Below are 17366 nucleotides of genomic sequence, written 5' to 3'. Positions count from 1 at the left end.
ATTAAAGAACGAAAACCCCGAAAGGAATCGTTCTACAAAAGCTGAACAACCAACAAATACAATTAGATTCATAAACTAATTGAGACAACGTATGGCGTAGCAACCCCACCCACCCGGGAAGGAAGCTACTCAGACGTAGTAAAGGTAAAACATAGTAAAGGGTGAACGACCTCAAAAGAGAGAGAGAGAAAGACCGTAGTCAAACTCGATCGCGACCCATGAAATTACAACGTGGTGGCCTAACTGCCGAGGGCTCCACGGAGATATCGTACACTACACACACAAGCACGAACTCTGAAAAGGAAACTTACTGATTTCTATACTCAAATATATACATAAACACGAAAAAATGTTTACATATACATTGAGTAAAAGAAAAGTAAGTGATTAAGTAAAGACAAAACAAATAATGGCTGCCAAGCAAGGACGAAGACAGGCACGTCTGTCCATCGTCCGAGCCAAAAGTGAAGTGAGACATTTCACCGGTGTGTGAGGGAGGGAGGGGTAGCAAGCTACCCCTCCCCTTACCCCTGCTAACTAGCGCGGGGTAGGAAACCCTCGTTAAAATCTAATGGCTCGTCATTTCAGCTACGCCGAAAGTAATACCCAATGTAAATAGCGTGGTTTGTATTTCGGTTACGGAACAATTGTTTGTTTGAAGGCCTGACTGAATGACAAATCCCTCACACTTTGATAACAGGCCACAGAACTGTGAACCTTATCCTTCAGGGGCAAAATGTACAATAGTTATCAGCACCATCCTGCTGTTTACAATATATTACAAGGTATCTATCACCGCCGAATCATGTCGAAAGGTTTGACCGATCTTGCAGAAAGGCAATTGCCTTTCATGAAAAAAAATACGCTACATTTTTGATAAGTAAGGTTGCAAACATGTCTGTGTTGGGTTAACCTTACTGATGGACATACTGTAGTAATATTTTTTTTCCTCAATGAGAAGACAGTCAACTCTTTATACGCAATTAACTACTGTAGTTTATAAATAAGGCTGCGTGTGACAAAAAATCGTGGCTACGAAAATTTTTTTTTTCCATAGGAATATATGTTAATTCTGTTTAATGGGGACTTCAAATCCCCAACTATTTTAACTAAATGAACTGTATTTAGCCTTAAATAACTGTATTAAGTATGCACTATTACATTTAATAACCCTGAGTTTCATTTAATAACCCTGAGTTTAAGAATGAAATTACTACCACTATATCGTGAATTCTGGTGAACAATTCGAGGATTCATGTCAATGAAAGAAACACTTTACAAAAGCATGACATTCAATTTCATCCGCTGATGTCTCTCTTTCTCAGGTGCCATACAATGCATACATATAGCCAAAGAAACAAAAATCAATGTTTTGATTGTTAAATCTGGAGAAAATATCATTAAACACTAAAATAAGTATAAAAACATAAAATACTGACTGGAGCTGAGGAGTACACATTGTTGTCCCATGTCGGCTTTTAGACTGAAGAAGCAATATGCAATGGACAGCATGTTAGGCTATTGCTGTTAGATACTGGTTTCATTACTTTAATAGGGGTATTAGTGTATTAAAATAAAATAAAATGGGAAATTTCTTAATTCAAACAAATAACATCAACATTCCAAGCTTCCACAGATGAAAGCAATATGAACATCAGGGGAAGTTCATAGAAATAATTAGATAGATAAACTATTTTCAGTTTACATTCAAGCTTCACAATACAGTAGTTTATTCACAATCATCTTTGCTGAAAATTTGGGCCTCAAGATCTCTTTAATTTCAACTGTTTACTTACTCAACTTTTACAGGTAATCTATTATTTTTTAAAAAGTTAACCAAACCATATTCATAATGTGTGGTTCATTTATTGTAAATTTTTTTTTTGTTACCAGGTTTAGTAAGGGAAATTTTTAGGAAAATTTGATTTTGATAATGTGAGGGGGATGAGAGGTTATCTGCATTTATTCATATTTGTAATATGCAGCCCATATCCATCTAGTAAACTTAGATTTATAAATATTGTTAACTTCATCTGATCTGACCTTAAGATTTCTTGAATGAAGTAGAGTAAAATTAAGCAATTACCAAGTACTGTACATGACTTCTATTATCATTATTATTACTAGCCAAGCTACAACCCTAGTTGGAAAAGCAAGATGCTATAGGCCCAAGGGCTCTAATAGGGAAAAATAGCCCAGTGAGAAAAGGAAATAAGGAAATAAATAAATGATAGGAACAAATTAATAATAAATCATTCTATAAACAGTAACAACGTCAAAACAGATATGTCATCTATAAACTATTAACAACGTCAATAACAGATATGTCATATATAAACTATAAAAAGACTCATGTCAGCCTGGTCAACATAAAAACATTTGCTGTAACTTTGAACTTTTGAAGTTCTACTGATTCAACTACCCGATTAGGAAGATCAATCCACAACTTAGTAACAGCTGGAATAAAACTTCTAGAACACTATGTAGTATTGAGCCTCATGATGGAGAAGGCCTGGCTATTAGAATTAACTGCCTACCTAATATTACGAACAGGATAGAATTGTCCAGGGAGATCTGAATGTAAAGGATGGTCAGAGTTATGAAAAATCTTATGCAACATGCATAATGAACTAATTGAACTAGTTGGTATCAAGCTTAAGTGTTATTTGGTTTTGCTTATTGCAGTTAATTCCTATTTGTAAAATATTTTCCAAAATTCCTATCCTTAATAAAACCATATAGACAAGCATACGCACTTTAAAACATAATATAACACGATCAAATAAAAAAACGTAACTGCCAAAATCGTACAGCAACACTACAGTATTCCTTTTTTTAGTTCTACTCTACAATTAGGAAAAAACTACAGTATAAATTGTTTGAAAAATAACAAATTTAGAAATCATTTGTATTTTTCCTAACATACAAACCTGGAGCTATTTATAGGGTATTACTTTCAGCAGCGCTGAAAACCAGCCAAGACAATTTTAGAGAGGGATAATTACCCCATCCGCTAGTTAGCGGGAGGGGGTTGGGGTACACTAGCTACCCCGCTCACTAACACCTGTCGGTTGAGTAACCACTTTTGCTTTTTGGCTGGACTTCTAGGGGGACAGGGTGGCGGCCCAATTTGTATAAATAGCTCCAGGTTTGTATGTTAGGGAAAATACAAATTATTTCCAAATTTGTTATTTGTTCCGACAGATACAAACCTTCGCTATTTATAGGGTGACTTACTCTCAGGAGGGAGGAAGTTCTACCAACTGGCCTTGTTCATGACCCGGGGTTCCCTCTAATTGATCTTTGATCTAATTAGTAGGCACCCTATCCTCGATAAAATCAAAGTAGTTACAAGGTAACTCAATGATAGCGGCCAGCAGAAGCTTGTGTGAGAGACTCGTGGCTTGTCTTTACGTAGGAACTCGAGGATAAGCATGAGTTCTAAGACATATCCAATACCCTCCCTCACAAGGTATTGGTGACGTAACAAAGTATTTATTCATACTCAGGATGCAAAAGGGAAATGAATCTTACCTGCAGAGGGGTGAGGTCAGCTATGCTTCGGTCTTGCAAAGCTGTTTCCCCAAGGGGAAGGAGAAAGAAAGAAGGGAGCCAGACATTCTTTTCATTCACCCCAGACTAACCCAGGTAACCTCAGACCTCAACCTCTGCTACTTGTCCATCAAGGAGCCTCAAGCATTAGATCACTTGTTTTGCGGCCACCAAAGGACCAATGGAGAAGGTTTCCATGCTCCTGCAGGCTACGTCTTTCAGGTAGTGGGCTGTGAATGTCGTCTGACGCTTCCACACGCTTGCTTGCAATACCTGTGCCACAGAAAAAATCTTCTTAAACGCCGGAGACGTTGCAATGCCTCTGATGTCATGAGCTCTGGGTCGGCTGGACAGAGGAGGATCTGGATATAGAGCGTATTGGATTACTTTCCTTATCCAGGAGGATATAGTATTCCTCGTGACCCTCCTCTTGACCTTCCCCGTGCTGACAAAAAGTGCACGTACACAGGGGCGAGCTTTTGCTGTTCTTCTTAAGTAACACCCCAGACTCCGAAATGGGCCAAACCTGGAGTCCGGCACACCCGAATTTTGAGTCTTAGCTGCAAACTCAGGGACGTAGTTGAGGATTACTTCCCCCCATCTCCTAGAGTGGGAGACATCAGTGGATAGACCATGAAGTTCGCCCAAGCCAGAGCGAGCAGGAACCTGGCATAGTGGTTCATAGGGGAAGCCCTACAGAGATCTGAGGACCCAAACCACGTTCCAAGGGGGAGGTCTTAGCTCTGCCTGGGGACAAGTAAGCTCGTAACTACGTATGAGCAAAGAAAGTTCTAATGAGGAGGAAATATCAACTCCTTTCAGTCTAAAAGCGAGACTCAAGGCAGAGTGGTAGCCTTTGACTGCCGAGACCGAGAGAAGCCTTTCTTCCCGAAGGTAAACAAGAAACTCCGCTATAGTTGGAACAGAGGCATCGAGGGGAGAGATACCCCTTCCACGACACCAACCACAGAAAACTGACCACTTCGCCTGGTAGACTGCCTCTGTGGATCTCCTGAGGTGTCCAGCCATTCTTTTCGCAACCGGTTGCGAAAAGCCTCTCTGTGTGAGGAGGTGCTAGATAGTTTCCAGGCGTGAAGTCGAAGCGAGGCTATGGCTTTGTGGAAGATGTTGGCATGTGGTTGTTTGAGGAGGTCGTGCTGTGGAGGGAGCTCCCTCGGGATTTCCGTGAGGAGATGGAGAAGGTCCGGGAACCATTCTGAGTGATGCCATAACGGAGCTATGAGGGTCATTTGCAAGTTGTTGCTTGCTCATACCTGCTTGAGGACTTTTCTCATCAGAAAGAACGGGGGAAACGCGTAAGCGTCCAGGTTTATCCACCGTTGTTGGAAAGCATCTTCCCAGAGAGCTTGGGGATCTGGGACGAGGGAGCAGTACAACGGGAGCCTGAAATTCAGGGCCGTTGCGAACAGATCCACAGTCGGGGAACCCCACAAAGTCAGGACTTTGTTGACTATCAGAGGATTCAAAGACCACTCGGTGCCAACTATCTGAGTCGCTCTGCTCAGCTTGTCTGCTAGCACATTCCGCTTGCCCGGAATGAAGCGAGCTGATAAGAGTCACCGAGTTGTCTTCTGCCCATCTGAGTATCTCTACTGCAAGATGGCACAGCTGGCACAGCTGCTGCGAAAAGGTAGCGCCCTGTTTGCTTACATAAGCTACTACCGTGGTGTTGTCGCTCATCAACACCACGAAGTGCCAAGCCAGGACCTGGTGGAACTTTTTGAGGGCCAGAAACGCTGCCCTCATCTACAAGAGATTTATGTGCTGGTACCTTTCTGATTCAGACCATTGGCCGGAGATGTAATGGTGCAGCACGTGAGCCCCCCACCATTCTTTTGATGCATCCGTAAAAAGCATCAATTTCGGGGGAGAGACGAGAAGATCGACCCCTTTGCAGAGGTTCGGCTCTGCCAGCCACCAACTGACGTCCGACTGTTCCTCTAGCCCTATGCGGACTAGGTGATCCCGGGACTCAGAGAGTTGGTTCCACTGGGATTTTAGTCGCCACTGGAGGGATCTCATCCTGAAGCGACTGTTGGGGACCAGTCGGGTCAGGGAAGAGAGGTGACCGAGAAGGCGAAGCCAATACTGCGCTGGGAGCTCTTCCCGACTGAGGAAGACCTGTGCTACATGTATCTCCCTCAGCCTCTGGATCCTTTCGTCTGATGGAAATGCTTTGTGCCTTAGGGTGTCTAATCGCATGCCTAGGTATACCAGTTCTTGAAAGGGGAGCAGTTGGAACTTCTCAAGGTTTACCACAATCCCCAAATCCTGGCAAAACCTTAGAAGCTCGTCTCGGTGGCGGAGAAGGGCCGCCTCCGAGTCTGCAAAAATCAGCCAGTCGTCCAAGTATCTTAGGAGACGGATGCCGACTCTGTGAGCCCAAGATGATACTAGGGCGAATACTCTTGTGAATACCTGGGGTGCCGTGGAAAGATCGAAACACAGTTCCCTGAACTGGTAATGCTTACGATTGAACATGAATTTAAGATACTTCCTGGAAGACCGGTGAATTGGGATCTGGAAGTATGCGTCCTTTAGATCTAGACTGCACATAAAGTCCTGGGGTCTTATCGCTTGTCTGACTGTGTCGGCCGTCTCCATCCTGAAAGGTGTCTGTTTGACAAATCTGTTCAGGGCCGAGAGGTCGATGACTGGTTTCCAGTCTCCAGATGCCTTTTTCACAAGAAAGAGTCGATTGTAGAAGCCTGGGGACCCGTCGAGGACCTCCTGGAGTGTGTCCTTCTCCAACATGGACTGGACTTCTGCCCTGAGGGCAAACTCCTGTGCAGATCCCTTCGCACAGGAGTTCGATGGAATCGGCACTCGAGTCAGTGGAGGGAGAGAGAGCGTGAAAGGGATACGATACCCTGAACGAATCACCTCGACCGTCCAGGGTTCGGCCCCGTGGTGAAGCCACCTCTGCCAGCGGCTTTGCAGGCATCCCCCCACAGGTGGGCAAATGGGAGGATTGCCTGTCTTATTGGAACCGGCCTCGGCCGGATCCCTTTTTACCCTTTCCTCCACGAAAGGACTTTTTGCTGTGAAAGGCCTGCTTTGCATTATCTTTACCCTGCTGTTTTGGGTCTCTAGCCCTTTTCGGTTGTGGGTTTGCTGTGCTTTCCGCTGTGGCTGAGAGGGGTAAGGTCTAGCTGTTAAGACCTTTTGGATGAGGGAATCCTGACTGGACTTCCTCCACCTCTCTGCCACCTGCTCGACATCCTCGGGATGGAAAAAAGAATTGCCCTCGAAAGGAGCATTTCTGTCCCGCTACTTCGGCCTGAGGGAGATGCCTATGGAACTTGCCTATGACGGCATCTCTCCTCTTCTGGATAGTGTTGGCCCAAAGGTTCACTACCTGATGGGAGAGGAACTCGATGGCCCGAGTGCCAGACAATAGGAAAGTCACCAAAGACTTCCTGGAGGACTCCCGAGACAGGTCTTTAGACTGCATCAGTTGTCCTAAGGATCCTAACCAGAAATCCAGCCACGAAGTAGCCTGCATGGCGTACTTCACCACCACCTCCTGGTTTAGGATTTCAGAGGACGAAAAGGAGACTTGACCGTAAGTTTCTCGAAGGGGGTGGCCTTCGAGAGTGCCTCTATAGAGTGGTCGAGAGGCAGCATTGGAAGAGATTCCTTGAGGATCTCGTAGTACCTCCTCTGAAACACATACGGAGGAGGTAGGAGCTTGGAGGACGAGCTGGAGCGGAGAGAGGAGGTGGACCCAGTTGCCTGGGACACTGCCTTCTGTTTGGCACTCTTCAACCCCTTTGACCAGGGCAAAGCTGCACTGGCCCTATGAGGTTTCTGAGTGCCATACAACTGGTCAAGGACCGTTTCTTTTCCATCTAGAGGGGCTGCCGATGGATCTGGAAGTCCATTGATGGAACGGATGCAGGTTAGGACCTGCCAGAAGGCGTGTTCCGATTCCTTCCTCTCGTCCTCCGTAAGCCTAGGGCTAGCGGCTGTTGGCAGAGTGTCGTCCTCGAGATCGCTCTGCCCTTCCACATCCGAGCTCTCATCCATAGGAGCCCGGAGTGGGTCAAAGTCGTCAACTGGATAGACTAGGGATAGGGAGACTGCCGAGGAGGTGCTCGCTTCCGGCTGCCGAGGATTTGGGGATGGTGAACAAATCCTTCGGTTCCCTCCCACGAGGCCCGAGGTCCTCAGTCCCCAAAGGCCTAGAGGACTCCGTCGGCTTACAGGTGGAATGTAAGTCCGTTGCCGTACGGGTTGAGTCCTGTCCGGTCGCAGGTCATGCCTCCTTAGACACTATCTCAACCGGTAAAGGACGGAAGGAGTCTCCATGGGAAGTAACCCTATCCTCCTTGGGGGGCGAAGGATGAATCCTTTTCCTTTTCCCCTTTGGTCTGGCCTGTGGCGTCTTGAACTGCAGGGGGCTACCCTGAGGTTCATGCCTAATCTCCTCCAGAGGTCTTTTGCGAGGGGATGCCCGTCTCCCCTTGCCAGAAGGACCGGCCTGTGCAGAATCTTCCGAACTCCTCCTAGGATCAGAGTCAGGAGAGGACCCTGGGAGGAGAGGAGGCGATAAAGGGATCCTTGGCGCATTACATCGAAATGGTGCTAAGCCACGGAGGGTCACGGGCTACCGAGGAACTAAGGGGGAGGTCCTCAGGAAGGCACTGCTCCCTGTGCTCCCTGGGTTTAGGAGCCTGGGCAGGTTTCCTAACCCTCTTGTCTGAGGGAGGCTTCCCTACAGGCAAGATCGGCACAGGCCTACCCTTAGGGATAAGATCTGGGTTCGGTCGCGCAGGCGAATGTTGTCTATGTTAAGGCCTAAGGGGCTTGAGAGACTGATTGTGAGCGCCAAGAGGTCGTGCGCTCGTGTGCCGGACTGTTGGTAGGAGGAAAGGTGCTTGTGCGCGCACCCTTCCCGATTGCGCGCACCTTTTTCGAGCTCGTGGCGAGCATAAGGTTGTTTGCATGCATGGCGTGTATGGCGCACAAAATGTTGTTCGTGCGCATGGCGCACAGTATGTTGTTCGTGCGCATGACGCGCAGTACAGTGAACCCTCGTTTATCGCGGTAGATAGGTTCCAGACCCGACCGCGATAGGTGAAAATCCGCGAAGTATTGACACCATATTTACCTATTTATTTAACATGTATATTCAGACTTTTAAAACCTTCCCTTGTACGTAGTACTGTTAACAAACTACCCTTTAATGTACAGAACACTTAATGCATGTACTACAGTACCCTAAACTAAAACAGGCACAAATATTAAAGGCTATTTTATATCATGCGTTTCCTAAACACGCCAAAAAGCACGATAAAAAATGGCAACCAATGTTTTGTTTACGTTTCTCTGATCATAATGAAGAAACAAACGCATTTAGTGTACACATCTGTGTATAGGTTAGTTTTTGCATCGATTATATTGATTATACAGTGTGTTGATTTTGTTATTACCAATGTTTTACTTAATTTTTCTTAGGACTTCCAAATGAAATGTTTTTCTTTATGACGCCGCCTGAAACGACGGCGTCATAAAGTACGCTCAGTAAACAACCACGCTCAGTAAACAAAGAAGGCATTTAACGCGCATGATGAAAGTGATAAATAATGATATTTACAGTAAAAGCTTTTATAAAATATGTTATTACAAATATTATTTACCGTATCTATATAAAATCATACAGTACATACTGTACGTAGCAAAGCAGGAAAACAATTTACGAGAGAGAGAGAGAGAGAGAGAGAGAGAGAGAGAGAGAGAGAGAGAGAGAGAGAGAGAGAGAGAGAGAGAGAGAGAGAGAGAGAGAGAGAGAGATTGTTTTACGTACGTAAATGTAAATTTTAAACAAAAAAAATATGATAGGTTACAACATGTATACTCTTCAGACTTTTAAAACCTTCCCTTTAACTTAATGCATACAGTACTAAACTAAAACAGGCACAAATATTAAAATGTTAGAATATTAAAGTAAAAAATAAAGATTGTTACTGTACTCACCACGAAAGAAGTTCAAGAAAAACTTGAATGATGATGGCGATGAATTTGTTGTACAGTAGAAATGATGATGATGAAGCTGATGATGTCTTCTACTGTGCAGCCAATGATAGTACAGTATTTTACGTCTCTTCAGACGGAGGTGTCTTTTCCTGGGACACCTCTTCAACTTCTTCCTGGGACACTTCCTCAATTTCTTCCGAGGGCATTGTGATCGGAAGTTGCTGCCGCTGCTTCTTTTTTCGCAAGAGCATCCTGTAGGGAGTCATGTGTTCATCGATCTTGTTGCAGAATTGCATAGAACGAACCATATCCTCGTCCCACTCTTGCAACATTTCACCTCCTTCGCAAGCTTGCAGAGCTTGGCAAGCCGTTCTAATGTTAAGCCCATTTCTTCGACATTTTCTTGGATCTCTTCCTGTGTTTCACTGTCTTCTTCACTGGTCGATTTCGTCAGGTCTTCGAGGTCTGCGGCCGCGTAACTTCTACCGTCTTTTAACATATCGAGAAGCGTCACCTTCTCAGCAATCGTCATCATCCTTCGGTGGCGTTTAGGCTCACTACCAGCCTTAGTAGAAGCAGAACGCTTGGGAGGCATTGTACAGTAGGGTTTAACAGAAAGTTCAACAAAAAGTTTAACTTAAAACAGTCACGCACAGCACAGATTAAAGTCCACAATAACTTAACAACATCTACACAGCGATACGGCGGGAGACAAAGTGATCGCGAAAACGTAGATGCTGGAAGTTGGAGATGCAGGCAAAACACCAATCACAGGCTAGATAACAAAACTTGAGTTCTGATTCGTCATCTATCAGCGCTTGAACCAATCACAACCCGTCTTATATGCTACGTAGGTTACCAATTCAAAGTACAAGATACCCTGCGTATACTGTACTGTACAGTAATAATAATAATAAATAATGATACTGTAATAATAATAATAATAATAATGATAATAATAATAACAATAATAATTTTAAGAACAACAACAACAATAATAATTTTAAGAACAACAACAACAATAATAATAATAATAACAATAATAATAATACAGCTTTACGTACGCTATTTTACGCCTTTGTTGTAGGATGTGTGTCTCTCTCTCTCTCTCTCTCTCTCTCTCTCTCTCTCTCTCTCTCTCTCTCTCTCTCTCGTACGCTTATTCGAAATGTGATTTTTTGCAACAAAGAATATTATTGGATGCAGTACTGCGTACGTATACATACAAAAGATTCATGGAAAAGAAGCACATCCATTACATTTGTAGTACACTAGTAGCCATCATCAGCCTTACACCATTCTAATATGGTATGACTGCATCTGATTTGCGTTTCATGTTCGATTTAATTTTACTACGTACTGTATACAGTACTGAATTATCGTATGATCACATTCTCTTTTCGTGTTTTATTTCTTTCTGTGCTGAATTATATGTCATATGTAATGCAATGAACAATCAGTAAGAGCAGATATTACTAATTACAGTATTAATGGAATTACAGGTAACCAAATATCGTATTTGGGGTCTTCAGATATCGCGGTATTTTCAAAATTTCCGGAAAATCCGCGATGTGTATATATATATGGGTTATGAAAAAAACCCGCGAAGTGATGAATCCGCGATGGTTGAACCGCAAAGTAGCGAGGGTTCACTGTAGGTTGTTCGCACGCATGGCGCGTAACTGGTTGTTCGAGCGCATGGCACGCAACAGGATGTTCACGCATATGGCGCGCCATAGGATGAACCCGCGCACCATGTTCGGCACTTTGTTTGCACACGCCAAGTCGGTCGTACACGCCAAGTCGGTCATGCGCGCCAAGTCGGTCATGGGCACCAATTTGGCCGTGCGCGCCAACTTGGCCGTGCGCGCCAACTTGGCCGTGGGCGCAAGAGCACTAAGGTTGGTGAGAGAACTCACTGCTACGCTCACCCGAAGGTTCACGATAGCTTGTGTTGTGTGAGCGCGAACGATCAACACAACGAGAGTTTGAAAACTCTCTACCATAAAAAGAATGACTATGGTCACGAGAACCCGAAAGTTCAGCGTGAACTGTGTTGCGCGAACCCGAAGGATCAACGCAACGAGAAACTGAAGTTTCTCTGTCACGATACACCGAAGTGTTAGCGAGACTAGAGTTACGAGAGCCCAAGGGCTCAGCGTAACTCAGGTTACGAGACCCTGAAGTGTCAACGTAACGAGGTTCTTCTGTCACGAGACCCCGAAGGATCAACATGACTGATGGTACGAGAACCCGGAGGTTCAACGTTACCATCGTTACGAGAGCCCGAGGGTTCAGCGTAACAGAAACCCGAAGGTTTCAAGTCACGAGAGCCAGAAGGTTCAGCGCGACGGAGACCCGAAGGACTCCTGCTGTCATGAGAACCCGCAGGATCAACATGATGAGAGCCCGAAGGCTCCCGATCACGCCAGCCCAAAGGGTGATCATCACGAGAACCCGAAGGGTCAACGTGAGGAGAACCAGCAGGTTAAAAAAGACGTCTCCTCACAGCCCGAGGAGGAGAACGTCCGGGGTGGAGAGGGGTTACCCGCCCCTCCACTCTACGAACCTCGGGAGAGGAACGTTCAACAGACTCCGCCCGAGGGGGAGACTGATTAAGGTCTACAGATAATTCCTCCGCAGGGGAGGAGAGTTCACCCGAAGGAGAACTACGTTTATAACAAGGTTCTCTTTTCGCCCCTGGAGGAGAACCTAAAGCCTAAGGAGATTGCCGATGTACAGAGTCAATCTTCTCTCGTTCGCCTCGCGAACGAGAGATATGTTCCCCAAAAGGGGAAGCTTGCCTTGGAGAGAGCCCTACCACCGCCCCTGATGGGTTAGCTAACTCCTCGGCGTCGGAACCAGACTCTCGGCCTGACCGACGGGCAATAGCACCTGCACCCAGAAGAGGAGGATCAACCTCTGCAGAGGAAGGATATGACTGCCTTCTCTCTGCTCCCCTTTGGAGGAGTTCGAGGAGAACTTCCTTCGTAGGGGGACCACCGATGCCCAGCGATGGCCACAAAGACACAAGGTCTAGAAAGGAACAGGCGCTCCCTGGGGGAAGAGAAGGAGCCGACTCACTAGGGGAGCCGCCACCCAAGTCTATCACACAGGGTTGACCTGGAGTCACAAGCACTGCGCTACTGCTCGACCGTTCCCCGGAAGGGCCTGGTCGAGGATTAGCTTCGGGCAGAGATTTGGGCGTAGAGGAAGCAGAAGCCCGCGATTTCTTCGATTTCCAGAAAGACCCCGAAAGCGAAGATTCGCGTTTAAACTTCTTCTTATGCGCAAACCTCTCCCACTGGGAGGCAGGCCACTTCCTACACTCAGAACAGATGTTGTCCCGCGAACACTGAGTTCCCGGCAAGCCGGGCATAAAGGGTGTGGGTTCGTCTCCACGGGACGACATGAAGGTGCCGCAGCGGCAGCCTTCAATCCTGGACAAAAGAAAAAAAAAAGTAATAAAGTCAAGGCAGTTTGTTTAACTGGAGAGAGAGACGGCACGTCCGCACTCTACCGAGCCAAAAGCATAAGTGGTTACTCAACCGACAGGTGTGAGTGAGCGGGGTAGACCAACCCTCTCCCGCTAACTAGCAGATGGGGTAATCATCCCTCACTAAAATTGTCTTAGCTGGTTTTCAGTGTTGCCGAAAGTAATACCCTATAAATAGCGAAGGTTTGTATGTGTCGGAACAAATTATGATTAGTACAAATGCCCAAATGATTGGGCCATTTATTCTTTCCATCACAATATTCATAGATATATATCAGTGATTATATGAGATCACAAGATTTTATGACATTGTTCAGATGGAAACATCAACCAGACATTAAGCAACAAGTAAATATACAAGTTCCCACAGAGAAAAGTTATTTCATCTATGAGTAAAAAGAAAAAAATCATAAGGTATAAATTATAAACAAGAAAAAACAATACATAGTATCACAGGACATATACTTACAACATTACTGAGAATTTCATGAGGATTAGTCTGTCCTGCTCGGACATAGAATACATGACCTGTATCTATTGTGCGATTATTTGTGGTATCTAAGAGCTCAAGATCCTTAGCAAATCCTGCCATACTGCAATCTAATGCTACAAGAGATGGGACTGCAGACTCTACAGATTCCTGAAAGAACAGATAGATGCACCTCATTTAAATATAATTTTTATATAACAATTTAAATAAAAGTACTGCACTTAAAAACATAATAGTTAAAGAAATTACAAGACAAATATAAATATTTAGAAAGTAAGATGCAAGGACAAGAAAAAAAAAAAGAGTAAATTTCTATATTTCTAAAGATACAAAGCAGGCATGTCTCAAAATTACAAATGTAATAAGGGAGTGATGGTGTAAAAACTATCAGGAGCACAAGTGGACTTGGATTTAATCACTTTACAAGGGGTCAGATTCACTACCATTTGTAATAAATAAACAAAATTATATCTGTATAAAATATTATGCAATCATTAAATGAGAACTATACTCCCAATGAATTAAGAAAGAAATTGTGTTAATCATGAGGACCTTGTTTTCTAGCTCAAACAGTTGGGTCTTTTCTTACCAACATTATTGAATTTTTATGTAATAGATTGCAAAGAGTAGTTGTTGATGGACACTATAGTGAGTTTAAGAATGTGATATCTAGTATTCCTCAGGGTAGTGTTCTCGGCCCATTCTATATACATATGATATGTGTATTGGCCTAGAAAACACACTTATTGCATATCCAGAAGATGCTACTCTTTCTATCAATTCAAACTCCTTAATGTAGATATGGGGTTGCTGAATCCCTTAATAGAGACCTAGCTAAAATTAGCACAAGGTAATTCAACGCACGATAGTAAGGAGGTCAAAGACAGCAGCTCTTCAACATCCTGATCTCTGCCTTAATAATGTTTCTTTAACTCTATACAACTCCTTTAAATTTTTAGGAGTGATTCTTGATTGTAAAATGTTATTTTCCTTAGTAAAATAAATTTTTGAATATACTTACCCGATGATCATGTAGCTGTCAACTCTGTTGCCCGACAGAAAAATCTAAGGTTGGGATACGCCAGCGATCGCTATACAGGTGGGGGTGTACACAACAGCGCCATCTGTCGAGTAGGTACTCAGGTACTTCTTGTCAACAAGAACTCAATTTTCTCCTCGGTCCACTGGTTCTCTATGGGGAGGAAGGGAGGGTCCTTAAATTCATGATCATCGGGTAAGTATATTCAAAAATTTATTTTACTAAGGAAAATAACATTTTTCAATATTAATCTTACCCGATGATCATGTAGCTGATTCACACCCAGGGGGGTGGGTGGAGACCAGCATACATGTTAACATTAGAAGCTAAGTATCCCGTATTTCATTTTAGCAGTTATTCAAAATAACAAACATAAAATAAATAAGTACCTGGTAAGGAAGTCGACTTGAACCATTACTCTGCCTTTTTAAGTACGTCTTCCTTACTGAGCCTAGCGATCCTCTTAGGATGCTGAGTGACTCCTAGGTGCTGAAGTATGAAGGGCTGCAACCCATACTAAAGGACCTCATCACAACCTCTAATCTAGGCGCTTCTCAAGAAAGAATTTGACCACCCGCCAAATCAACCAGGATGCGGAAGGCTTCTTAGCCTTCCGTACAACCCAAAAAACAACAATAAAAAGCATTTCAAGGGAAGATTAAAAAAGGTTATGGGATTATGGGAATGTAGTGGTTGAGCCCTCACCTACTACTGCACTCGCTGCTACGAATGGTCCCAGGGTGTAGCAGTTCTCGTAAAGAGACTGGACATCTTTGAGGTAAAATGATGCGAACACTGACTTGCTTCTCCAATAGGTTGCATCCATAACACTCTGCAGAGAACGGTTCCGTTTGAAGGCCACTGAAGTAGCGACAGCTCTAACTTCATGTGTCCTTACCTTCAGCAAAGCAAGGTCTTCTTCCTTCAGATGAGAATGGGCCTCTCTAATCAGAAGCCTGATGTAATAAGAAACTGCGTTCTTAGACATCGGTAAAGCAGGTTTCTTGATAGAACACCATAAAGCTTCTGATTGTCCTCGTAATGGCTTTGTACGTCTTAAATAGTACTTAAGAGCTCTTACTGGGCAAAGTACTCTCTCTTGTTCGTTCCCAACCAAGTTGGACAGGCTTGGGATCTCGAACGACTTGGGCCAAGGACGAGAAGGAAGCTCGTTTTTAGCTAAAAAACCAAGCTGCAAGGAACATGTAGCCGTTTCAGATGTAAACCCTATGTTCCTGCTCAAGGCGTGAATCTCACTGACTCTTTTAGCTGTTGCTAAGCAAACGAGGAAAAGAGTCTTCAATGTGAGATCCTTAAAAGAGGCTGATTGAAGCGGTTCGAACCTTGCTGACATCAGGAACCTTAAAACCACGTCTAGGTTCCAGCCTGGTGTGGCCAACCGACGCTCCTTTGAGGTCTCAAAAGACTTAAGGAGGTCCTGTAGATCTTTGTTGGTGGAAAGATCTAAGCCTCTGTGGCGGAAGACCGCTGCCAACATGCTTCTGTAACCTTTGATCGTAGGAGCTGATAGGGATCTTACATTCCTTAGATGTAAAAGGAAGTCAGCTATCTGCGTTACAGAGGTACTGGTTGAGGAAACTGCATTCGCCTTGCACCAGCTTCGGAAGACTTCCCATTTTGACTGGTAGACTTTGAGAGTGGATGTCCTCCTTGCTCTGGCAATCGCTCTGGCTGCCTCCTTCGAAAAGCCTCTAGCTCTTGAGAGTCTTTCGATAGTCTGAAGGCAGTCAGACGAAGAGCGTGGAGGCTTGGGTGTACCTTCTTTACGTGCGGCTGACGCAGAAGGTCCACTCTTAGAGGAAGAGTCCTGGGAACGTCCACTAGCCATTGCAGTACCTCTGTGAACCATTCTCTCGCGGGCCAGAGGGGAGCAACCAACGTCAACCGTGTCCCTTCGTGAGAGGCGAACTTCTGTAGTACCCTGTTGACAATCTTGAACGGAGGGAACGCATACAGGTCTAGATGGGACCAATCCAGAAGAAAGGCATCCACGTGAACTGCTGCTGGGTCTGGAATCGGTGAACAATACATCGGGAGCCTCTTGGTCATCGAGGTAGCGAATAGATCTATGGTGGGCTGACCCCACAGGGCCCATAGTCTGCTGCAAACTTTCTTGTGAAGGGTCCACTCTGTGGGGATGACCTGACCCTTCCGGCTGAGGCGATCTGCCATGACATTCATGTCGCCCTGAATGAACCTCGTTACCAGCGAAATCTTTCGATCTTTTGACCAAGTGAGGAGGTCCCTTGCGATCTCGAACAACTTCCTCGAATGAGTCCCTCCTTGCTTGGAGATGTACGCCAAGGCTGTGTGTTGTCGGAGTTCACTTCCACCACCTTGCTTAGATGGAGGGACTTGAAGTTTATCAAGGCCAGATGAACTGCCAATAGCTCCTTGCAGTTGATGTGAAGTGTTCTTTGCTCCTGATTCCACGTGCCCGAGCATTCCTGTCCGTCCAGTGTCGCACCCCAGCCCGTGTCCGATGCGTCCGAGAAGAGACGGTGGTCGGGGGTCTGAACAGCCAATGGTAGACCTTCCTTGAGAAGAATGCTGTTCTTCCACCACGTCAGTGTAGACCTCATCTCTTCGGATATAGGCACTGAGACCGCTTCTAGCGTCATGTCCTTTCTCCAGTGAGCAGCTAGATGATACTGAAGGGGGCGGAGGTGGAGTCTCCCTAACTCGATGAACTGGGCCAGCGATGAAAGTGTCCCTGTTAGACTCATCCACTGCCTGACTGAACATCGGTTCCTTCTCAGCATGCTCTG

The 17366-nt window shown here is 44.9% G+C and overlaps 1 protein-coding gene across 7 annotated transcripts in view; it reads right to left on the bottom strand.

Annotated features, from left to right (window-relative positions):
• LOC137621649 (ral GTPase-activating protein subunit beta) overlaps nucleotides 1–17366 on the bottom strand; it is a 260222-nt gene that overhangs the window by 27245 nt on the left and 215611 nt on the right. For all 7 annotated transcript variants that reach the window (XM_068352115.1, XM_068352116.1, XM_068352117.1 and 4 more), the window contains one exon: nucleotides 13518–13688. In XM_068352115.1, the coding sequence (XP_068208216.1) occupies nucleotides 13518–13688 (171 nt within the window). The remainder of the gene's footprint in view (nucleotides 1–13517; nucleotides 13689–17366) is intronic.

This window comes from Palaemon carinicauda, chromosome 28 (assembly GCF_036898095.1).
Source record: "Palaemon carinicauda isolate YSFRI2023 chromosome 28, ASM3689809v2, whole genome shotgun sequence".
In the NCBI taxonomy this organism is placed as follows: Eukaryota; Metazoa; Arthropoda; class Malacostraca; order Decapoda; family Palaemonidae; genus Palaemon; species Palaemon carinicauda.
Note: the sequence above shows the minus strand (reverse complement) of the source record. Positions and strands in the feature narration are given on the sequence as shown.